Here is a 25,629-nt window from a genome sequence, read left to right as displayed (position 1 = left end):
TCAGCAACCGATGCAAAGCCCCTGGAGGCCGAACCCAGCGGTCGCGAGAGAAGCAGGAGGGTCGACTCCGAAGGAATCAGAACAGCCAACGAAGCCACTCCCGACCAGGCGGGTAGACCACCATGGCAAAGTTCAGGCTCCCGCACAAACCCTCGAGTAACCACCGCGTGACCCAGGAGCCCCTCAGGAACAGACGATGGCGGGAATGCAGGTGAAGCAGAGCCGCCAGAGGCAGAAACAAGGAAGCGGTCTGAGCGCCCCATACGAGACCCAGCCAAGACCGAACTGGAGAGGGAACCAGGTGAGATTTCTGCCAGGTCACCAGGAACCTGAACCCGGCGAGCTGTGAAAGAACCAAATCCCTGGCGAGCAGACACACGGACCGGTTGGGAGCCCAAACCAGCCAGTCGTCGAGGTAGGTCAGAACCCGAACACCGAACAGACATAGGTGGGCCACCACCTGCGGGTTCTGGTGGTGGTGGGAAAAAGGCTCAGGCCTTTTGACTAGCAGACTCTGGCAGAGTTAACTGAATGAGTCGGCCTCGACTGTCCTTTCCGTGGACATGGAAATGAACCGGGACAGGCCATCCGCAGGACGATGGACACCCCCCGAACGTGAAAGAGTGCTGGGAAGATGGGACACCATGAGCATAGCTCTCATCCTGTATCTACACTTAAGTAATTACCACTCAAGCGAGCAGAACTGATAAAATCTGTACCCAGTTCCCAGAGAAAACAATGAGGTGTCTGCTGCGCAATCTTATCTCGGGACTAGAAATAGGCGGGAACCCACCGAAGAAATAAGGCCGTTTTGAACACACCCAAAAGCACCCACTCCGAGATGACTTGACAAAGGGAAGGAGAAGAGGCCAGCCATTTCCCCAGACCTGAACGCTCCAATAGTGGAGAACGGGCCAACGCCACTGCAGGCCGCAAAACACAACTCGAAACACCCGGTTTCCACACTTTCCCACAGATTACTGTGGGACCAAGTGTGGGCAAGGAGAGCCAGCCTCCTCCCAACCGCCCTGTCAAAGGAGCGACCACGAAAGGGCCCCCGCTATCCCCAAGAGCCAGTCTTCCAAAGAGAGCGAACACCACTACAACCAGACAAAGAAGACAAGGCCAGAGGAAATTGAGGTGAAAACAAGGAAATCTGTCTCCGCCTAAGCAGCGGAGACAAATCCTCTAAGTGGAATCCCACTGAGTGCTCCCACATCCACCGAAAGACAGTCAGAATAAGATCCAGGAGGCTCAAGAACCGCACGACAGAAGCCAAGTGCACACAGATATGAAATCGGCAGCCGCCAAGGCATCCAGAACAGAGGCTAAACCGGGTCATGCAGGACCAAGTACTTCCCGCGCCTCTGCAGGGACAACCCGAGAGGTCAAGAACCTCCGAAAGGACGAATCCGAAGTGCCCAGGGGCACCCAGAAACAAACCACAGGGAAAGCCCTGCCTAACTCAAACTCATACAGGAAAGGGGGATAAGAACACCCCACACCCTGTTACAGGGTGTGGGGTATTCTTGAATCCCTCCTGAGAGAGTGCAAGGGGCCCATGAAGGGTCAAAAAGGAACCCAAGAACTTTAATTAGATTCCCCACGAGCCCGGAAAACTGCACCCAAGGGCCCTGGGACAGACCACTCATGTTGACCAGACCACACACTAGAAATTGAAGGGACGACGACGTTTCGTCGTCTTTCGTCGAAATTGAACTTGAGTCCTGGCTTTGTTGCTGTGGACTCTTCCCTTTCACAGTATATACTCAAATGCTCTAATCTTTCTAACAAACGTGACTTAACATAAGCTTTCCCCCTTCCATTTCTTTCTTTCTCTTTCCCTTTCTTTCTCTCTTCTCCCTTTTTCTGTTCATTGTCTTCTACGCTCCCTTGCTATCCTCTTCTTATTCCTATTACTATCTCCTTCGGTGGTTATAATAGGAGCTGCCTCGTATGGGCCAATAGGCCTGCTGCAGTTCTCATTACTACTATCCCCTACACCTGACTTTCCTTCTCAGCTCTCTCTTGCCTATTTAATGCCTGTCCCTACCTGTCCTCATCACAATCGACTTGAGAATGGTCCAGGACGGACCGAAACGTCGTCGTCCCTTCAATTTCTAGTGTGTGGTCTGGTCAACATACTTCAGCCACGTTATTGTGACTCATCACCTGCAGACCACTCATTGTAAGGGCACGGTTTTGGAAGCTGTACTCTAGAGTACAAACTCACGAAAGCTGTCCTTACTTTCTTGTTTACAGTACAGGTATGCTACTTTAATCCTGGAATGTAGAACAATAAGCATTTATAAATACTTCAAACACAAGAGTGACCACATGGGGCCGGTATTTTGGCATTGGTGGGACTCAAGGAACAATCAAAGTGCATGCATTAAATTTATTAAACACAGGAAATGGGATAATACACTAACAAGGAATGATCTCTCACTCACCAGATTAATGATTACAGTTCCAGTCACTCAGATACTGTATAAATAAGGAGGTCATTAACCTCACACTATGAGGTGGGTACCTCACAAGCACACACCATATAACCTGTGTGTAATTACCTAAGTGTAGTTACAAGATAAGAGCTATGCTCGTGGTGTCACGTCTACCCAGTACTCTTTTTCATATAACGCTTTGAAACTACTGACGGTTTTGGCCTCCACCACTTTCTCACTTAACTTGTTAAAAACGTCTACCACTCTGTTTGCAAAAGTGAATTTTCTTATATTTCTTTGGCATCTTTGTTTAGTTTGTTTAAATCTATGAACTCTTGTTCTTGAAGTTCCAGGTCTCAGGAAATCTTTCTTATCAATTTTATCAATTCCTGTTACTATTTTGTACGTAGTGATCACCTCTTTTTGTTCTGTCTTCTAGTTTTGGCATATTTAATGCCTCTAACCTCTCCTTGTAGCTCTTGCCCTTCAGTTCTGGAAGCCACTTAGCAGGATGTCTTTGCACCTTTTCCAGTTTGTTGATGTGCTTCTAAAGATATGGGTACCACACAACCGCTGCATATTCGAGCTTTAGCCTAACAAAAATCGTGAACAATTTCTTTATTATTTCCCAATCCATGTATTTAAAAGCAATTCTGAATTTAGAAAGCGTGACATAAGCTCCTTGCACAATTTCCTTTATGTGGTCCTCAGGTGATAGTTTTCTATCTAGAACCACATCTAGATCCCTTTCTTTATCAGAATCCTTCAAAGATTTCTCACATTATTTATAGGTTGTGTGGGGTCTATGTTCTCCTATTGCACATTACATAACATGGTATTTATTCACATTAAGTTCCATTTGCCAAGTGGTGCTCCATATATTTATTTTGTCAAAGTCTTCTTGAATTGCATACCAATCATCTAAGTTTCTTATCCTTCCTATTATCTTAGCATCATCAGCAAACATGTTCATATAATTCTGTATTCCAACTGGTAGATCATTTATGTAGGCAATGAACATCACTGGTGCAAGAACTGAACCCTGTGGTACTCCACTCGTAACATTTTTCCAGTCCGATATATTGCCTCTGATTACTGCCCCTCATTTTTCTATCAGTCAGAAAGTTTTTCATCTATGTTAGAAGCTTACCTGTCACCCCTCCAATATTTTCCAGTTTCCAGAACAACCTCTTATGTGGAACTCTGTCGAAAGCCTTTCTTAGGTCCAGATAGATGCAGTCAACCCAACCATTTCTTTCCTGTGAAATCTCTGTGGTTTGATCATAGAAACTGAGTAAATTTGATACACAGGATCTTTCAGATCCAAAACCATACTGTTAGTCTGAAATTACATCATTTCTTCCCAGGTGTTCCACCCATTAAGTTTTTATTATTTTTTCCAATATTTTCACTATTACACGTGTCAGTGATACAGGTCTATAATTGAGAGGGTCTTCCCTGCTGCCACTCTTGTAGATTGGAACTATGTTAGCCTTTTTCCACACGTCTGCTACGACTCCTGTACACAGGGATGCCTGAAAGATCAGGTGAAGTGGAATGCTGAGCTCAGATGCACATTCTCTCAGAACCCATGGTAAAACTCAATCTGGGCCAACTGCTTTGTTCTTACTTTGCTCCTTTAGCACATTTTGCACTTCATCTCTAGACACCTCTATACGCTCTATGTTGTTCTCTGGAATTCTTATTGTGTCTGGGTCCCTGAATATTTCATTTTGTACAAACACACTTTGGAACTTTTCATTTAATGTTTCACACATTTCCTTCTCATTTTCCGTGAATCTGTTTTCAATTTTCAACCTCTGGATATTATCCTTTATCTGCAATTTGTTGTTTATGAATTTGTAGAATAGGCCTGGTTCTGTTTTACATTTATCCGCTATCCCTTATTCAAAACTTCTTTCTGCCTCTCTCCTTACTGCCGTATAGTTGCTTCTCACATCTTTGTATCGCTGGTATGTTTGGGGTTTGGCCTCTTCCTATATTGATTCCATTTTTGTGTCTTTTGGTCTCTGGCCCTCTCGCAATTTCTGTTGAACCAATCCTGTTTTCTTGGCCTGCATCTCTGTTCTGGTAAATAAAACATGTAGATAGGTATATATAACATGTGTAAATCGTGTAATAAATACAATAACAGTATGGTGGGAGGAGCAATGTTGGCGAGTAAGATGTTGGAGTGAGGGAGGGCTGGCTGGGTGTGGCTGCTCACACTCGCGGTGTTCTGAGTGTGTTGATGGTGAATGTATATAGTGTGTGACAGTGTATAGTGTGTACATATGTTGTAAATATACATAAATGTTCATGAAACATTGGTGTGAATAACTGTATGATTTGGAGGAGCAATGTTGGCGAGTAAGATGTTGGAGGAGTGAGGGAGTGAGTGTGGCTGCTCACACTCGCGGTGTTCTGAATGTGTTGATGGTGAATGTATATAGTGTGTGACAGTGTATAGTCTGTAAATAGATTGTATATATACATAAATTAGCATGAAACATGGTAAATATGTGCAACATATGTGTACATAAGTGTCATGCACGTAACACAGTGTCCTCAGACAGTACGGATGTTTTAGTGCCATAATATAGTGTACGTGTTCATTATACATCGGAGTAGCACGTAAAACCAAATAAAATGTATTTGGAACTGTGCACAAAAAATGAACAAAAATATATTCGCGGCAACTCTTGCGCCCCGCCCAGGGCGCCCCACCGGTCCCGGGAGCTTACTGCACGGACGAAGGGGTAATGATGATGTCACGCGCCAACTTACGGACCCCATAGCAGCCAAAGTAACTACAAATTCGAATTTTTTTTGACATACCCATACAGGGAGAAGGGTTTTTGACACTTTAAAAAAACAAAAGAATTTTTTCAAGATAATTTATTTCCTGCGCACTGGGGGGGGTGTCATATTTATAGGCCGCGCAGTTAAAGGGTTAAAGAAAGGGAAGAGTCCAGGGGAAAGGCAGCAAAGAAAGGGCCGTTGGTAAGACCCAGAAGCCTTGGCAGGAGGAACAGGCTCGAAAACCTCCGTCCCCAACCCGAACGGGGTAGCCCCCGAAGCCGCCCGAGTCTCGGCCCCAACTAAAACCCCGCCCCGACCCCAAAACCCATAGACAGTCACGAGCCGGGAACAGGAAAGAAAAGGAATGAACAGCACCTAACCAAAATGGGCTGGCCCCAGGGTATCCGAGTGGGAAACTATCCTAGTGCATTGCAGCAACCTAAACCGAGCTTGCAATGCAGATGCCGCCTGTACTCTGAACAGTAATGACATCTAAAGAGTACTGGAGAAAAAGCAGAGAACACAACTCGCAAGACTCCGGGTCAAGGTGTCAGTGACCCAACAGGCAGCATGATGGAGGTAAAAGTGTCGACTGTCACCCGGAGACAAGGGCACAGCAATCAACGAACCTGCACAAGATGGGATGGAACCATTGGAAGACACATCAAGTGTTCCACCGAGCCCCGACAGGGTTTTCCAGGGACCATGGGCTGACTGCTACAGGAAGCCCCAGCAAGATGTTGCTAACCGGTTAACACCCAAGCTAACAAGGGGTAGATGCAAAATTAAAAACCCCTGCAACGTGTACAATCACGGGGGCCTAGCAGAAGGCCACCAAACACTACCTATGGAACTATAGCCACACTAGGCAGACCCCCACCAGGCAAATGAAAATAAAAACAAAAGAAAAACCCCGCAAAAGTACGCCGTCCCCAGAGGCAACAGGAATCGGTCGCTGCGTAGGTGGCAGGCCGCGCAACACCTTGACGTCCTAACCAGCACAATACCAGTTCTTACCCAAGGCCAAACAAGGGCCCCAAGCCCCACCTGGCCCCAAGGGTTAGGCAAATGCCGAGCAGCAAGAGCCTCTACGGGAATGGTTCCTGAACGTCCCAGGGAAGATAACCCTGTCACGCAGGGGCAGTACTCAGAGGGCGCTTAGGGAAGGAAGCCCCTAAGCGCATGCAGCCCAGGTACTGATGAGGAACACCTGGCCACCGCACAACACATAAGCACAGCAGTGATCCCCACGAAGGCAAACACCGCCTAGAAAACTGAGGCCAGAGAAGCGTCTGTCCCAGTTGACATTAGCTTACAAACTGGTGCTAGGCAGCTGGTGCAGTGAGGTCTGGAGGACCCCCCCTCTCCCCCTCTTGGGGAGTGGAGGGCTGCGCGGACGAGCGGCGCGGCAGTAAAGTGTGATGTTTGCTTGTTTCCTTGGGATTGTAGGGAGTTTCTACTTCTCTGTTTGGTTTTTTATTTTAGTTTCTTACCATGTGGGGTTTGTTTTGTTATGCCTACCTTTCTGAGCGCCTAACCCCAGTCGATGGCAGATAAGGAAAACCCCAACCATAAGGGGGTTTTCCAGGGCCATTGCTCCTTGAAACCTCTCTGAAGGGACCAGGTTCTAGCGCTGGTCCCTGGTAGGTCTGAACTCCATAGCTAATGTCCAGGTCTAATATAACATGCATTAGCCTGATAAGCTCCAGGGAGCCGTAGGGGCTCCCCACAGAAACATCACTAAATACAGAAGATGAGAGCCTGAGCGACCATGACCATGAGACACTGACATCAGTTAAGAACAGACCGATGACGGCCTGGCTGACTTGGGCCGGCTACCTGCTCCACCACACCGAGGGGGGAATGTGGAGCTAATTAGCGTGAGGCTAGTTACATAAACTTTTGGGTGTCTGTTGTTTATGTTGGGGGAGTTATTTGATAATTTTGGGGCTATGATCTTATTTTAATCCATGAAATTGTCTGTTTTGATTCACCCATCTTTCTGAGTGCCTTCTCGAGGTGATGGTAAAGATGATAACTTTAAATGTAAAGTGATCTTTGGCTATCACTCCCTGCTCTTCTTTGAGGGGACCAGATTCTGGTTCGTGTCTCCTGATAAGCATAAAGAACTCCGCTACTAATGACACTAAGTAGTATGGCACTTAATCAGTGTGATAGCTTTAGGGAGACGACAGGGCTCCCCCCCCCCCCAAAAAAAAAACAGTGTTGAATGTAATGAAATACCATTTTCTGGGTGAGCCCCGGAGGCTTCCCTGGAGCTTATCGGGCTAATGTACTTTATATTAGACCGGGACATTAGCTATGGAGTTCAGACCTACCAGGGACCAGCGCTAGAACCTGGCCCCTTCAGAGAGGTTTCAGGGAGCAACGGCCCTGGAAACCCCCCCCCCCCCCCCCTTGTGGTTGAAGTTTTTCCTTATCTGCCATCGACCAGGGTTAGGCACTCAGAAAGGTAGGCATAACAAAACAAACCCCACATGGTAAGAAACTAAAACAAAAAAAAAACAAATAGAGAAGTACAAACTCCCTACAATCCCAGGGAGACAAGCAAACAAGCAAACATCACACTTTACTGCCGCACCACTCGTCCGCGCAGCCCTCCCCTCCCCTCCCCGAGAGGGGTAGGGGGGGCCCCGGACCTCACCGCGCCAGCTGCCTAGCACTCCAGTTCAGAAGCTAAGCTTCAACCAACGCCGACTGGAAGCAGGGAGGGTTGCCATGGAGCCTCCAGGGCTCACCCTGAAAATGGCATTTCATTACATTCAACGCTAGTTTTCTGTGGGGAGCCTCTACAGCTTCCTGGAGCTACATACCCAAAGAGAAAGAAAATAGGAACTTACCCAGGAGGTGGCCGCCACAAACTCCTCAACGCGAAGTCGAGACAACTGGCTACAACCTGCTATCCAAAGCGTCCGACCTGCTGAAGGTCGCCAAGAGAAGGTGCCACTTGGGAAGGCGCCAAGGCACTGAACCCCAAAACCCCGAAGAGGAAGCCGGCGACGCAGCAACCGACACAAGGCCCCCGGAGGACGAACCCAACAATCACGAGAGAGGCGGAAGGGGCGTACCCATAGATACCAAAACAGACGCCTAAGCCACACTCGACCTGGCAGGTAGACCAGCACGGCGAAGTTTAGACTCCTGCACAACTGCTCGAGCAACCGCCAAGTGACCCGGGACTCCCTCAGAAACAGCCAACAGTGGACCGCAGCCGCAGCAATGCCTCTGGAGGGATAGACAAGAAAGCGGTCCAAGAATCCCAAACAAGACCCAGCCAGGTCCGAACATGGGACAGAACCAGATGGGACTTCCTTCAGTTCACCAGAAACCCGAACCTCGTGAGTTGGGAAAGAACCATATCCCTGGCGAGCAGACAAGCTGACCAACTGGGAACCCACACCAGCCAGTCGTCCAGGTAGGCTAAAACCCAAATCCCTAGCAGACTGCTAGGGATTCGGGTCAGACAGGTCACCACAACTCAGGTAAGACGCGTGAAAATGCGAGGTGCCTGATTCAAGCAAAAAGGGAGGCAATGATGGCCTGACGCCCCACCACGAAACCTAACCAGTATGTGAACCCCGGATGAATAAGAACGTGCCAACGTGTCCTTGAGGTCCAGGGACACCATCCAGGCATCTGGCTCCAATAGAAGCCGGACCTGAGACAGAGTAGCCATCCGAAAGGAGGAGCAAGGAATCCAGGGGTTCAGATGGGACAAGTCCAGAATGAACCACAGATCCGCACAGTCCGTTTCGGCACTGAAAGCAGGCTGGAAACCCACCTGAGGGACGGTGTTGTTTTGACCACGCCCAAGCGTACCCACTCCAAGATGACTTGACGAAGAGCAGGAGAAGCCTGCCCTGCCAGCCCTGAACCCCCGAAAGAAGGATGAGCCGCCCAATGCCACCGCAGGCCGGATGACACGACCGAAAAGGCCACAACTCATGGGACCAAGCATGGGCAACAGAGCAAGCCTCCCCCCCATCGCCCCGTCAACGGGGCAAACTGCGAAAGGGCCAATGCCCCTTACGAGAAACCAAGCCCTGAACATGGCGATGACCGCGCCAACCAGGACGACGCTGGCACCGAAGGCAACGTCGGCTCAGAAACTGGCACCAGTGGCCCACCTCGACCAGAGGAACCCTGAACCCTGGCACGACCCCCTCCGAGACTGCTGAGAACGACCGCTCCGGAGAACCAACAAATCCGACATAGGACGACAACTAGACGAAGTCGCTGGCAGAAACTGTGAGACGACAGCAATGGACAAAACAGAGACAAAAACCTAAGAGCCAGGGCCCAAGTGGATTCCAAAGAAAGGGCGAGCACAACCTGATGGCACGCGATGCGAGAAGCAAAAAACAGAGACACCGTCTTCTTCGGGATGGGCGCAACAGTGCAGCCGACGCCCTAGCTGCTGAAGTCAGCGCCCCAGACGAAAGCCCAGCACTCAACCCCTTTACATCCTCCTCATGCCAGGCAGAAGACAGCTTGAGAAGGGAAAAGAAATTTAAGAACGAAGCCAAATGCCCAAATCCTCCGCAACCAATGATGCCAAAAGAGAAGGAACCTGCATGTGAATCTGTAAAAGTAAAAGGCCAACATCTCGAGAGAGCACAGGGGCGAACAAGCACACACTAAGGTGCTCAAACTCGCCACCCAGGTAAACATGCAGAAGTGAAGAAGTTTCATGCCAATGAAGCGTGCGAGTCCGACAGAACCCATGCCACGCCCCCAACAAAAAGTATGGGCAGTCTGCCAGCCAGGAAGACTCCGGAACTTCCAAACGCACCCAAAACCGGGAAGAAGAACCAAACTCAAAAAGAGAATGGATCCATCACAGAGGCATAAACTGGGTCTTGCAAGAGGTATGCAGCAAGAGCCTCCCGAACCTCCTTCGCGGAGATTCGAGAAGTAGAAAACCTCAGGAAAGACGGGGCCGAGGTACCCAAAGGGGGGTCCGGAACCGAACCCGGGGAGGAGTCGAACCCAAATCATACTCATACAGTAAGCCCCTGCAACGATAAGCCCTGCGACGAAGGCAAAAGCACCCAAGCGGAGTCAAAGGGGGCCCAAGGCCCCCAGGTTGACTTCTCCCCCCAAGTCAGGACCCGGGGCAGAGCTGTCATCGAAACCCTCTTCCCCTGAAGAAAAGGCAGAGTCCAGGGAAAAGGCAGACAAGAAACGGCCTGCTGGTGGAACCCAGAAGCCTCGGCAGGAGGAACCGGCTCAAATGCCTCCATCTCCGACCCGAATGGGGCAGCCACCGAAGCCGCCCGAGTCTCATTAGCAACTAAACCCTGTGCCGAATCCGAAACCCCTCAGACGTTTGGGAGTCAGACACGGGTAAAGGTGGAGGATGAAAACGGGAAGGACCAGGAGCGCGGACGGAACCAAAGTCGAAGCGCCTAACGCCCCCAGGTCCGGGTCCCTAAAACCAAAGTGAGGCAGCCGCTGGGCATCTGGGTGGGAAACCAAATTAGCGAGTTACAATAACCTAAACCTAACATGTAACGTGGATGCTGTCTGTACCCTAAAAGTAACATCATCAGAATAAAACTGGAGCACAAGCAGAGAACACTACTCACAAGACTCCAGGTCAAAGGTGTCGTTGACCCAACAGGCCGCATGATGGAGGAAAAATGGGTGACTGTCACCCTGAGACAAGGGCACACAGCAAACTTAAAACCCACACAAGGCAGGCTGGAACTCGGGAGACTCATCCATGGGTCCACTGAGCCCCGACAGGGTTTTCCAGGGTCCGTAGGCTGACTGCTACGAGAAGCCCAGGCAAGGTGTTGCTAACCGGTTAAACACCCAAACTAACAACGGGTAGATGACAACACTGAAACCCCTGCGACGTGTACAAGCACGGGGGCCTAGCAGAGGGCCACCAAAACAGTATCAGGGGAACGATTGTCCCACTAGGGAGACCCCCCCCCACCAGGCAAACAAAACCAAAACAAGAAAAATCCTGCAAAAGTACTTCGTCCCCAGAGGCAACAGGAAATGTTCACCATGTAGGTGGCAGGATGCGCAACACCTTGACACCCTAACCAGCACAACACCACTCCCTACCTAAGGAAAAACAACGGCCCCAAGCCCCAGCTGGCCCTAGGGGCGAGGCAAATGCCAAGCAGCAAGAACCCCTATGGGAGTGGTTCCTGAACGCCCCAGGGGAAATAGCCCTGACACGCAGGAGCAGTATTCACAGGGCACTTAGGAAAGGAAGCCCGTAAGCGCATGCAGCCCTGGCACTGATGAGCCAGTGGCTCATCAATAACTGGCTACCACACATCACAACAAGAGAGCAGAGAATGCCACACAGGCACTACACTTTGGTAATTACACTTAGGTAATTACAGGCAAACACTGCCCAGGAATTTGAGGCCAGAGAAGCGTCTGTCCTGGTTGACATTAGCTTATGAACTGGAGTGCTAGGCAGCCGGCGCGGTGAGGTCCGGGGCTCCCCCTTCCCCCTCTCGGGGAGGGGAGTGCTGTGCAGATGAGCGGTGTGGTAGTAAAGTGCGATGTTTGCTTGTTTCCTTAGGATTGTAGGGAGATTCTACCTCTCTGTTCAGTTTTTTGTTTTAATTTCTTACCATGTGGGGTTTGTTTTGTTATGCCTACCTTTCTGGGTGCCTAACCCCAGTCGATGGCAGATAAGGAAAAACCCCGAACCACAGGGGGGTTTTCCAGGGCCATTGCTCCCTGAAACCTCTCTGAAGAGGCCAAATTCCAGCTCTTGTCCCTGGTAGGTCTGAACTCCATAGCTAATGTCCCGGTCTAATATAAATTACATTAGCCCGATAAGCTCCAGGGAGCTGTAGGGGCTCCCCCACAGAAAAGCACAATAATTATATAATTTTTCACAGAGAATTCATGCACGGTTATCACTAGATGGGATATAAGCGTAAACTGATCTTACCAACTCAGACAAGTTTGAACGAGTGCTTTATACTCTGGAACGAACATTGTAGGGCGTATTTTCCAACAAAAATTTCATCATACACCAGAAAATTTATATTCAGGTGCAATCATACATCGAGGTTTGGATTGTACATTATTGTGTATGCCTTGTGTCATAAGCAGTTCAGTACAGTACTGCTTATGTTTTTGCCTATGGATTAGTGGTTTGTTTTGTTGTTTTGTTCTGGGTATTTGTTCCTATGTTCTATGTATTAGGAACATTTGTATTTTACCAGTGGTTGATTCTCTTAGTTACAGTGCACTTTGTTCTTTTTCAACTACAGTGGTACCGCGAATAACGAATTTAATCTGTTCCGGCGCCGTATTATTCAAGTGAAACGGACGTCATACAAAACGAATGTCCCCATTTAACCACTGTGATGCGCTGTGTTTATTGTATAATTTCCCTAGTGTGCATGACATCAAGTGTTCCCAAAAAATAATTTTTCTTTGTAAAATGATAAATTACCTTCCCAGAACATGTCTATGTAAAAATAATTACCAAATTCCACTTACTTTGGCTGTGAGGACATGGACAAGGTGCGCTGTGACATCATTGGGGGGACTGGTCGTCCGTGTGTGAAGCTCCCAGACACGGTCTCGCAGGCCATTCAAGCAATGCATGTTGCTACAAATATATTTTCAATGATTTGTTCTATGTATTTCCAATGCAGTTTTATTTGTTTCTTTTATTGTATATGATGCATATATGTGACTTTACAATATGTATACTGTAGAATGTTCATAATGTTCCATGGAACTGTGATACATGTGTCAGTAATGTGTCCACAATAAATGTTTATTGTCACAATATTACGTGGTAAAAATTCACTAAAATTACATTATGTACAGTTTTACATACTATTTACACAGTAACACACTGTATTACACACTCAGTACTTTGGAGGTGCGTAATAATCAACGAAGTAGTCCATGGTACACAGCCCGGCTTTGCTCTCGTTGCACCAGCTACAGATAGATTTTCGCTTCCTGTTTCATTGTTCTGTGTGCTTGCAAATAACGCACTCGCATGTACCCTTGGCTTTAGTACTTGTAGGTGGTATGTAGCGAAGCTTGTAAAGCATAAGGTAGTATTGAAACGATTATAGGAAAAGCTCAAATTGTAAGGTAGTCTTGAAAAGATCGCTTTGTAAGGTCCCACACAGGAAGAGATTCAGCTAGCCTCAAAGAGTGTCCATCAGTCAGGAAGAGATTCAGGTATTCTTGAAAATATCTATGGAAAACACCATCATGGAAGCCGCTAACACTGTTCATCTATGCTACTTGTATCAGATGCATCATCACTGAATGCAGAAAATGATTCATCTATGTATCTTCTATATAAATTAGAGATGGCAAGGGTGGGGCTCAGAGCTACAACTGGATACGCTCACTGTATCATGCTCATAGGTGCTGTATCACTTGCATCCAACCGTTGTGTTAAGTCTTTATTGCGCCTAGCTTCACCAATATTATGACTCTTATGTTCTTCAAACAATAAGGTCTGAATTTCACCAACTGAGCGCAATCTTTCAACACCGTATCAGATAGGTGTTTGGGAGCCAAAGGCACGTGTGCCACAAATGGGTGCTAATGCTGTACTAACCCAACCAGCAGCCCTAGTCTTTCATATTTGTTATAGCAAAAGGTTCGTTCAGTGTTTGTCGGGTAGGCTGCTCCATTATGATAATCTTTCTTTGTTTCAAATGTGTTCCATTTGTTTTGTATTTGTCACTTACGTCTCAATAATGGAGCAGCCTACCCGACAAACACTGAACGAACCTTTATGGCATTTGTCCATTTTTCAAATTGTTTCAATGTTTCAACTTTTTTTTTTTTTTTTTTTAAGAAACATGGAGCAGCCTACCTGCCGACCACCGAACGAACCTTTTGCTATAAGACAAATGAAAAATAAATATTGAACACATTTGAAGAAAGGAAAATGTCATAATGGTTTGTTCAGTGTATGTAAGGTAGGCTTCTCCATTATTGAGACGTAAATGACAAATACAAAACAAATGGAACACATTTGAAACAAAGAAAGATTGTTATAATGGAGCAGCCTACCTGCCGAACACCGAACGAACCTTTTTGACATTTGTTGTATTTCAGAAATTTCATTTCTTTTTTTCTACAAAAACATCAATGCTTTGCAACATCTCAGCAGTCACCCCTTTATATCCCAGCATCATTAGCATCTTTAAACAAGAACAACATAATTTATGTGCATCATCGGAGGCGTCTGAGAATGTGCAAGAAGCAGCGCGACCCCACCATGTGGTGTTGATGTTACTCAAACGAGCGCTCGCCATACGGGACGACTTGACACCAATTGGGCAGTTCGTTACCCAAAATGTTCACCTTTTGGGGGCGATCGTTATGCGAGGTACTACTGTATAGGTAAACCTCAACAAACAACTACTTATATCATGAATATTAGCTTCAATGTATACTTTAAAATGATACAGTTACTTACATAACATAAAAAATAATTTCTCTAACAAAACAACACTTTTTTCCCTTTGTGCTGATATTATTCAACTGCAGAAGGCATGGCTTCCCACTGTTTACATCCATCCACATTTATTGGATGGATGATTACAGTTCAAATGGTTCATTACTGCAACCTGCTCCAAAGTTAGTATACCTCATTCAACAATCAGTGATATTTGTTGTTATCTGTGACCACATGAGTTTTTATCTCCTTTGATCTGTAGCAATTGGAGTTTACTGACATGGATTGAGATAGTGAAGAATGAGTGAAGAATGGGTGAAGAGAAACTCTTTATAATGGATTAGACAGTATACAAGGTAGGCATACAAAAGTGTGATACAGGGAGTTGAGTAATGGATAAACATTTTCATTAAAGGGGGGGAAAATGGGAGATTTCATACTCTATTGGTCTCATAAATAAATTAATAAGCATCCAACAACAAGATAGAAAGTTAAGCTTAGAGCTGCAATCTATGTGCTCACCCAACAACTTACTGGACAGGCTTAGGTGGTGTTTATCCAGCTGGCCAAGTGATAAACAAATCATTCATTAGTAAATAAGTCAATAGATCTACAGTCTGATTCTTAAGAAAAAAAAGAGCACCCATAGGAAGTTAATGTCTGCTGTTAACTTACCTGATGAATTTGAGCACAAGATAAATGGCAGTGTCTGTCTCATGGTAACGGATGATAGGCACCATGAAGGGAACGTTCTCGGGAACAACAGTCTTTTCTCCACTACCAATCCCGCTCTTGATCAGAACCTGTGTAAATCGTTCCTTCTTATTAATAAACTTAATTTGGAACTACAATAGTTTATGTGGAAGCAATTGCATAAGTGTTACAAAGCATACAAAAAAGTGAAGGGTACATGAAATTGCACTGGCACAGCTCCACAACAGTCTGTATTTTGTAACTAGATACTGTATTTGGAAACCCTACTCAACATTTTGCATATTCTAGCTGCTTTAAACTAACATATTCAATATATTCAGGTGACTCTATAACACTTCAGTTTTCTAACTCATGAATTACAGACTTCGTTATAAAAGAAAGATTATGTCAACCATAGCTGATACTCAAATAAAAATTTTATTATACAGCACCTTGATGGCGACAGTGTCACCATTTGTGGTATCAGTTGCAATAATAACAGATCCTGCTAAGCCTGCAACACGATATCTAGAGAGATCTGATGCTCGACTCTTGAGTCCCGCTTCGCCACTGGAACTAATTTCTGGAGGAGGCCCATCAGAATGCTGGGAAAAGAAAAAACCAGCATTAAATGTAATGAAACACCATTTTCTGGTGCGCCCTGGAGGCTCCCTACTGGGGTTCTGCCTACTGGGAACCACTAGCCAGAACATGGCCTCCCTCAGAAAGGCATAGACAGCAATGGCCTTGGAAACCTTTCCCCCCATGTGGTTGAGGGTTATCCTTATCTGCCATCGACCGGGGTTAGGAACCCAGAAAGGTAGGCATAACAAAACAGGCCCTACATGGTAAGAAAATTACAACTGGAAACCAAACAAAGAGTAGAACGCCCTCAACTTCCAAGGAAACAAGCGCACAAGTAAAGTCACAGTCCAGTCGCTGCATCGCTCTCCCACGCAGCTCTCAATGGGAGGGGGAGGTGGGACCCCCGGACCCCCCACGCCGGTAACCCAGCCACTCTAGTTCAGAGGCTAAGTACAGTGGTACCTCGGAATGCGAGTGTCCCTGTATGCGAGTTTTTCGGAAGACGAGCAGGATTTACTCCAAAAATATGTCTCGGAAGGCGAGAGGTTACCTCGGGACGCGAGTTTGTTGATACGTGTACAGGCCGACTGGCGCGTGGTGGCATGGCGATCGCGCCTCAGTTTACCAATGTCTCGTGTCCAGTGACTATCCCACCTGAATTCTTCACAAGGATTTACAGTTTTTTATCGGTTTTTTGGCCATTTGAGCATAAAAGTTGTCATTATATATCTTGCCATGGGTCTCAAGAAAGCCATTGGTAAGGTTCAACCTAAGAAAATAGCTGTGAGTAGAGGCAGTAGAGGATGTCCCTTCTTGATTAAGAAAATGTGTGAAGTATGGGAAGAACTGCAAAGTTTTGTTGAAAAAACTCACCCAGATAAAGCTGTAGCAGGCCGTTGCATTGACCTTTTAAATGATAATGTGATGTCTTACTACAGACAAGTGTTAAAATGTAGGGAAAAACAAGTGTCATTAGACAAATTCTTAGTAAAACAAGCAAGTCCTAGTGGTATGCAGGCAAAATGTGCCAGAGTGTGCATACCAGTGAAGTCCTCACTGCTTGATGTGATAATGGAAGGGGACTCCCCTTCCAAACAGTAACTCCTCTCTTCCTCCCACCTCCTCACCATCTTCCATACGTCTACAGCATTCAACAGCAAGGTAAGTAATAACTTGAACATAGTTTTGTAGGTTTATTTAGATGAATTAGGTATAAAAATTTAGTTTGATGTGGGGTTTTTGGGGTAGTCAGGAACGGATTAATTCATTTCCCTTTATTTCTTATGGGGAAATTAGCTTCGGAATGCGAGTTTTCGGAATACGAGGCGTCTCCAGGAACCAATTAAACTCTTAAACTGAGGTATGCCTGTATCAAACACGCAAAAACAGCCGACTGAGGGAGGGTTACCAAGGAGTCTCTGGGGCTCACCCAGAAAATGGCATTTTGTTACATTCAACGCTGGTTTATGTGTGGAGTCTCTACGGCTCCCTGGAGCTACATACCCAAAGATAAGGAAAAGATGAACCTACCCAGGAGGCGACTGCCACACACTCCTCAATTCAAAGTTGAGACAACTGGCTGTAACCTGCGACCCAAAGCAACAAAAAAACGCCCAGCACGAAGAACTTTAACCAAATATCAGGCGGCCAGGACCCATTTCGACCTCCAAAATCCCCGCACCCAAATATCAGCCAAACATGGCAGCCAACGCTGCCGTTGCTACTGGCAGCCAAATATGTTGCCAAACACGGAAGCCAATGCAGCAACATCCCTAACATGATGGGCACGAGGATAGACAGCAGGCTGGCTCAACTTTAAAACCCTGCGGATGACCTGGATCAGGATCATCCAGATCCCCATTGTCTTAGAGGCATCAGTTAACAACCAGACAAAATGGCAAGGGCACAACGTTCCAGCATCCGACCACCCACAGCACACCACTCAACCCAGTCATTAACCGATGAAGTAATTCATACTGAATTGTTTGATGAGGTTGATGACCCTGATATTGATGACTCTGACATAGATAAGGACTACACACAGCTTGAGGATGTTGATACCATAGACAGTGAGAATGAACATGAGGGTGCCATAAGGGTGAGGAGGCCTACAGATTCACCAGTGACTTCTCGTCCACACTCAACACAACTTCGCACCCAACAACATAGTTCATGTGTTACTTTGCAAGATTATGATGTTTTGGTCGACGAGTCTGACGTCGACCAAACGTCATTAGAGTCTGACGTCTCTAATCAGAAAATAGTTTTGCCACGCCTGTTGCTGGTGGCAGTAGTGCTGCCAAGCAAAGTTTTGTCGTGTCAGTATCGTGTCGCCCAGCCAAGTGCTGCCACATGGCACCACCTGGAGACAATGAGGAACAAAGTCCCTCATCTTCAAGTATTTTTCCCTCATTGTCCCTTCCTGCCCCTACTGTTGCTAGATCTGCTTCAGCGCCTGGTCCATGGATTCCTCGCTGTGGTGCTGCTGTTTCCACTCGGAAGACAGCAGGTGCATTTGTGTGGAGTGATGGGGAACATTTTGTTCCAGAAATGCCTGCCTTTGATGCTAAAAATGTTGGCATTACAGGACTTTTTCCCCTGATAATGGTGATGAAATGTGTGAAATGGACTTCTTCACTGCATATTTTGATGAGCTGCTCAAGGAACAGATTGTTCATGAAGCGAACAAATACGCGGCTGATCTCATTGGTGAGGAGTTATCAGAATTTTCACGATTACAGCACTGGAAAGATATGACTGTAGGTGAAATGTATGTGTTTTTTGATAATGAAACATTGTGTCAAATATGTAATAAACCATTATTTATTAATGCCTGTTCAATTTGCTAATTTAATTTGAAAACTAATTTGCTAGTTTTCATTTGGGGAGTTCTGTCCACTCGTTTGGATTCGGTAGCAATAGTTTCACCAGAATAGGGATTTGGTTTGGGATGCCTACCTTTCTGGGTGTCAGACCTGGTCGATGGCAGACATAGAATGCTCCCAACCACCTGGGGGTTTCTATAGGCCATTGCTCTTCGCGCCTCTCTGAGGGGACCAGGTTCTGTTTTGTGATCCCCGGTAGGCAAGAACTGACGGGGATCCCCCCAGAAAAGAGGAATTCACAGAGCAAACGCCAGAGGTGGTCTGTGCTGCCAGAGCTATCAGGCGGGCGTTGCCACAGAGATATTATTACCTAATTATTTCAATGTCTCTGATTTTTTCTTAGTTTTTTTGCAGTAATATTATTCAATAGTGTGTAGTGTGATATATTTATATAATAAAATGTGTGAACCATTGCTATACTTAAAATTATGGTGTGCATATTCGTGAGTCAATTTTTAAGTTCATAAAACAATAAAAAACCAGCGTTGAACGTAATAAAATGCCATTTTCTGGGTGAGTCCCGGAGGCTTCCCGGAGCTACTCAGGCTGATATAGCTCCTCTAACTATTTTGCATCAATGTGGGTGGAGTTCTAAGCCTACAGGGGACCACGAGCCAGAACCTGGCCCCCCTCACAGAGGCACGTGGAGCAATGGCCCATAGAAATGCACATGTGATTTGGAGCATTCTACATCTGCCATCGACCGGGACAGGCACACAGAAAAGTAAGCGCCATAAAACAAACCCCTATTCTGGTTAAAACAATGGAAAATGCCAATGAGTGGACAGAACTCCTCAAAAGAAAAACGAGCAAACAAGTATGACGTCACACAAGCCACGCCGCATGTCTGCGCAGCTCCCCCCCGTCCCCGGGAGGGGGAAGGGGGGAGCCCCAGACATTTGCGCCGGCGATCCACACCTCGGTTCTGAAGCTGGATATCAAAAACGTGAAAAGACGGCTGACCGGAGGGAGGGTTGCCGGGGATCCTCCAGGACTCGCCCAGAAAATGGCATTTCATTACATTCAACGCTGGTTTTCTTGGGGAAGCCCCTTACGTTTCCCCGGCGATACTTCACCAAAGACGAAAACAGAGGGACACATCCAGGAGGCGGTCGTCGCTCACATCACAATACGAAGTCGAGACAACAGCCTGCAACAGCCGACCCAAGGTGACACAGGCCCGACTAGAACCAGGAACATACACGAAGAAGCACGCAGCCAGGACCTAGCGCAACCGCCAAAACAAACTAGTGCCCGAATATCAGTCCAAGACAAGCCACCAAGACGACAGCAAGCACAGCAAGCCCATGAACGTCAAGGGCACGGGGAGAGACCGCAGGCAGGCTAGACAGAAAAAAGGGAAACCTGGACAACCCAAAGTGCAGCCCCGGCCACAGAGGCTGCGGAGCGCAAAGAACGGTGGAGAGCCGCAACCGGACACAAAAACCCGGCCAACCAATCAAACAGCAACAACCCCAGGAACCCCTCCGGAAAGAGCTGTCGCAACCCCACCAGAAAAGAAGACACGGCCACAAACGACCAAATACCAGAACCCCAAAAAGGAGAACCACTGACAAAAACCGGTACCGAAGGGGCCACAACAACCTGAGGGGAAGAAAGAAAAGAGCACCCTGCCCAAGAGCAGGATGGTATAAGTGGAGCAGGATGGCAAAAGTGGAACAGAAGCTGGCCGGAGGCAAACAACGCCGAGACAACGCGTAGCGGTGCAGAAGGAACAACAAAACCGGGGCAATCCGAAGCAGCTCCGCCAATGCCACACGAAACAGGGCGACGGTATGCCGCCAGACGACAGCCCTGATCCACCACAAGAAAAGAACAAGACCATGACAAGAAAGATTGCAGTACACCTACGAAGAGACAAAAAGAAAAGGAAGGACCGCCAGAAAACCCCATTCCGCCGCCGAGATGAAGCAAGCAGGTGGGACACATTCAAGAAGCCACCTGATTACCAAACAGATGGTGAGATACTTGAGTCAAAACGACCAGACTAGAAGACCCGAAAAAGACGAACCGACTATGCAAATGAGGCCGAGCAAAGGGAAAACCCCTGGGTGCATACACTGAATAAGCTGCGCCGAAACCAAGGCTGTCAAAAAAATAAAAGGAACGTCTGCCAGGAACCAGGAACCCCGACAAAACCCGGCAAGCCGGGAAAGAACCAACTCGGCTGAGCAGACACGCCCCATACGGGAGGCACACCCCCCTCCCCCCCGGGACCCCTGGAAGGAACAACAAAGAAAAACCGTAGCCAGGGCCAGAAGCCAAACACCTCCTGCCCCAACAAAAGGAACTGGAGGGGCAGGAGTGGGTGATTGGAGCCACAGACACCAGCAGACAATACAACACAGAAGCTGGTAGTGACAAAAGAGAAGAACAACGTAGTGCTACACCGGAACACCGGGCCCGTTCCACAACAGGAAAACTGAACAAGAACAGAACGCAACCTAGCACAAGAATGAAAGCAGCCAACACGCACCTACCAAGAAACACAACAATGTGTAAGATAAGGTAGGAACACGGAAAAATGCAATGAAAAGACAGTCCAAGTACTGGAAGGCAGGGACAAAAGCATAAGCAACCAGAAACAGAAGGCACATGAGCCACCTGCAGGCGTGAAGAGAGAGAGAAAACAAGACCCTCGCCCAAACTCAAGCGCTAATGGGAGAAGCAACCCCCACATGAGCACCAAAAACCCCGACCCCAAAAAACAGGAAAAAGCCACCCAAACCCCAGGAGGAAGGAGAGGGGTATAGAAGGCATGTACACACGCCGGATGTATATGAATGTGGAGAAGGAGCGTACATATGGTTCAACCACAAGGTAGAAACCGACCAGAATGGCAACTGGTCTAACCCACACACTGCGACACCACAATGGATGCCCAAGTCAAAACCGGGGGAACGCCCCAAGAAGAATGCGGAAAACATTCAGACAACCCATTAAACCAAAAGCCAAAGGCTGTTAGTGACAAGTCAGGGTAGGTCAGGCAAAAACTATGGGGAAATCCTGAACATGAAAATCAGCGCCCGTTAACGTCAACCCGGGCGACCACCGAGGAAGCGCAACACATGGGCCGACCCAACTGCTACTTGGGTCAGACATCAGAACGGTATGGAACATATATATAAGGGTGCAGCCAGGCGCTGCACAACGGCAATGAATGAGCGTCTAGTCCCAGCTAACAAGACACCAGACCTTAGAATCTCGCCTGTAGAGCATAGGCACTATCGAGGAATGACGGCGATGCCACGTAACAGTGTGGGAGCATCGCTAGAGGAACATGTCCAGAGATACTTGTGCAAGAGAGCAGGGGCAGAGGACAGAGGAAGCAGGGGCAGAGGAAGTGCCACTTCAGCAGGAGCCAAAGAGAGGCACCTCCAGAAAATAGTTTTGCTGTTATTACACTATATACACACACAGGTTATATATAAGTATCTGCATGTTTTGGTCACCATAACGAACCACTAAGTTGGTATGGCGAGTCAAAAAGCAATGAGGAGTGGCTGCCACACCAGCCAGCCAGCCACTGGCCGCCAGTCCCTTCCTCACCTTACCTCACTCGTCAACATTCTCCTCCCAACAAACTGTTTTTGTTTTTATTCACTATATATGGACTTTATATATAAGTATCTACATGTTTTGTTCACCATAACTGTACATTTAAGCTGGTATGGTGAGTTCAGGCAATAACAGAAGTCACCACACAAAGTCAGCTAATGCTCCCTCCCCTCCCTCACTCGTTCAAGGCCAAATACATTAATACTTCTCCTCCAAGCATACTATTTGTGGTGTTATTACACCATATACACACACATTATATATAAGTATCTGCATTTTTTATTCACCATAACTTTATAACTAAGCTGCCCAAACAGCATAGTGGCCACCATACACTGCATGACAAGTCATGCAGATGATGCCACCTCCCTCACCAAAATGGCTCCTCCCAACATATTCGTTTTGCTGTTATTACACTATATACACACACACGCTATATATAAGTATCTACATTTGTGTTCACCATAGCGAACTACTAAGCTGGTATGGTGAGTCCAGACAGTAAAAGGTGGCCACACACAGTCAGCTTACGACCCTACCTCCCTCCCCACCAAGATTACTCCTCCCACCACAGCGCTAATTATCACCACAATCTTGCTATTATCAGAATCCTGGTCATTTTTATCAGTCAGGGGGTCTTCTGTAATGCTATCATCGCTAAATAATAGCACGTACATATATGTTTTTACATTTTTAGGTAATGCTGTGGTCACAAGCTGAACAGTAATGTTGTTAGCTCATGCTGCATGTGCTAGCCTTGGTGACTCACTCAGTACTGAGGCTCTCACACCTGGATATGTTACCCACGATTTTTTTTCAAGATGGCTTCTATTTACTATCGGCCGTGACTGGACTATGGCTGCCCTTATCCCTTGCAGGGCATTTAAAATCATGCGCTAGACCCTCAATCTATGTATATATATGTACGATGTGCACGATTTCGTGACAGTTACTCCCATTGTATATATATGTATTGCACGGCTTAAGGGTTAAAGCATTACCTACCTGCTTTTTTTTTTTATCCTTGCGAGTAAGGCGTGCCATCAGCTGCTCTGCACGCTGCAAGTATTGGGCAGTTTTCCTTCTGACCGCCTCCCTACGACTCCCATCCCCATCTCCTGTGGTTAAAGTTAATATTTTCATATTAGTGTGTCCAGAAATTATGAACTATTTAAATTTTTAATAACATTCTGCTAAATTATATGTGTGGTATTCAATTACAAAATGTTATAAAAGTTTAACGTCAATAAAATATGTTAGTCCCATTATAACTAAAGAATAATGGTGCATAATTCCTAAAATGTGATGAATCTATCATATACTGTATTGGAAAATAATTAAATGCATGATTTGTCATTATAGTGATGGAAAAAACCAGCGTTGAATGTAATGAAACACCTTTTCCTGGGTGAGCCATGGAGGCTCCCTGAAGCTATCTGAACTGATATAGTTTGGAGTCAGCAGTCACAGGAGTCCTTTTGCCTACCAGGGACCATGAGCCAGAACCTGGCTCCCCCCCTTAGAGAAGCCCAGGGAGCAATGGCCTATGAGCACCTTACATTTAAATTAAATCATAATTGCCATCAACCGGGAAAGGACCCAGAAAGTTAGGCAAAACCAGACCACTGTCTGGTTAACCTGTGCAATCTACATGCTAAAAAATCAAAATAACTCCCCTAGAAAGTAACCAAACAAGAAACCTCATGCAAATAACATTCCTGCTCGTTAGCGCTACACAGGATGGGTAGCTAACGACCCAAAGATAAGTAAACAGAGGGACAGCACTGCCGTTCTCAAGATGAGGAAGAGAGAGACGGTCGCAACAAGTTCCCCAAAGCCACACACAGTCGGGGAAAAATGGAACGTTCACAAGATACCTAGTGGCCAGGATCCTGTTTACCTCCAAAACCTTCGCACCCAAATGTCAAATCAAGACATGTTGCCATAAAAAAGGTGCAAGAGCAGCTTACTTCCTAACATCATGGGCACGAAGGTAGACCACAGATTAGCTAGACTTGATGACACTACGCACAACCTGTGATACACAAGTCCTGGAACAGGGAACCAGGGAAACCAGATCCACCCATAGAGCGTCCATGGACACCGAGCCAGTGGCCTGCAATTAGTGACGTAAAGCTGCCACCAGACATGAGACACAATGCACCCCTGGCCTAACCAACCAAGCATCCACAACCAGTGGACCCCCTCCAGAAGCCAGCCATCTCATTCTTTGCCAGAAAATAAGAAGGCTACAAATGAACAAAAGGATCACTTGGACCAAATGAACAGAATCCCCCCGCAAAAGAGGAGAGCATGAAGCTTCCCAACCCAACCCCCTAGATCATGGCCAACAAAAACAAGGCCTTCCAAAAGCAATCCCTCACTGAAGGGGGCACAACAAAACTGAGGAGAAGGAAGAAAGCAAAGAAAGAGCTCTGTCCAAAGATGAAGAAGGTTCAGGCAGTGCATGAGCAGGCTAGAGGTGAAAAATGCATGAGAAAGCCTGCGTAAGTAACATCCACTCCGAATGCAAGCTAAAGTGGCTCTGCCAACGCTGCGTGATAAGAAGCGACAGTATTAAGGATGAGATGCCAATCTCAAAAAACCAGCGTTGATGTAATGAAATGCCATTTTCTGGGTGAGTCCCGGAGGTTCCCGGAGCTATCCAGGCTGATAGGGATAGTCCTAACTCTTGACATCAGTCGATGTGGGTGGAGTTCAAGGCCTACTGGGGACCACGGCCAGAACCTGGCCCCCTTCAGAAAGGCATGAGGAGCAATAACCTATTGAAATGTACATGTGATTTTGGAGCATTCTATATCTGCCATCGACCAGGACAGGCACCCAGAAAGGTAAAGCACCACAAAACAGACCCCTATTCTGGTCAACAACGAAAAACATCAAACGAGTGGATAGAACTCCCCAAAGGAAAAAGAGCAAACAAGCATGACGTCACACGAGCTGCGCCACATGTCTGCGCAGCTCCCCCACTCCCCGGAAGGAGGAAGTGCACCCAGGCCTTCGCGCCGCCGATCCTCACCCGTTCCGAGCCTGGGTTTAAAAAACGCGAAAAACCGCCGACCGGAAGGAGGGAAGGTTGCCGGGGAGCCTCCGGGACTCACCCAGAAAATGGCGTTTCATTACACTCGACACTTGCTTTTCTGGGGGTTGCCCCTACAGCTCCCCGGAGCTACCT

At 47.0% G+C, this 25,629-nt stretch overlaps 1 protein-coding gene across 3 annotated transcripts in view; it reads right to left on the bottom strand.

The window, feature by feature from the left end:
• The window catches only part of LOC123758696 (ribosomal protein S6 kinase delta-1), a 184,124-nt gene that overhangs the window by 51,658 nt on the left and 106,837 nt on the right, over positions 1-25,629 (bottom strand). For all 3 annotated transcript variants that reach the window (XM_069328824.1, XM_045743257.2, XM_069328825.1), the window contains 3 exons: positions 23,439-23,551; positions 15,837-15,989; positions 15,367-15,494 (listed from right to left, as the gene is read on the bottom strand). In XM_069328824.1, the coding sequence (XP_069184925.1) occupies positions 15,367-15,494; positions 15,837-15,989; positions 23,439-23,551 (394 nt within the window). The remainder of the gene's footprint in view (positions 1-15,366; positions 15,495-15,836; positions 15,990-23,438; positions 23,552-25,629) is intronic.

Source organism: Procambarus clarkii, chromosome 22, assembly GCF_040958095.1.
Source record: "Procambarus clarkii isolate CNS0578487 chromosome 22, FALCON_Pclarkii_2.0, whole genome shotgun sequence".
NCBI lineage: Eukaryota > Metazoa > Arthropoda > Malacostraca > Decapoda > Cambaridae > Procambarus > Procambarus clarkii.
Note: the sequence above shows the minus strand (reverse complement) of the source record. Positions and strands in the feature narration are given on the sequence as shown.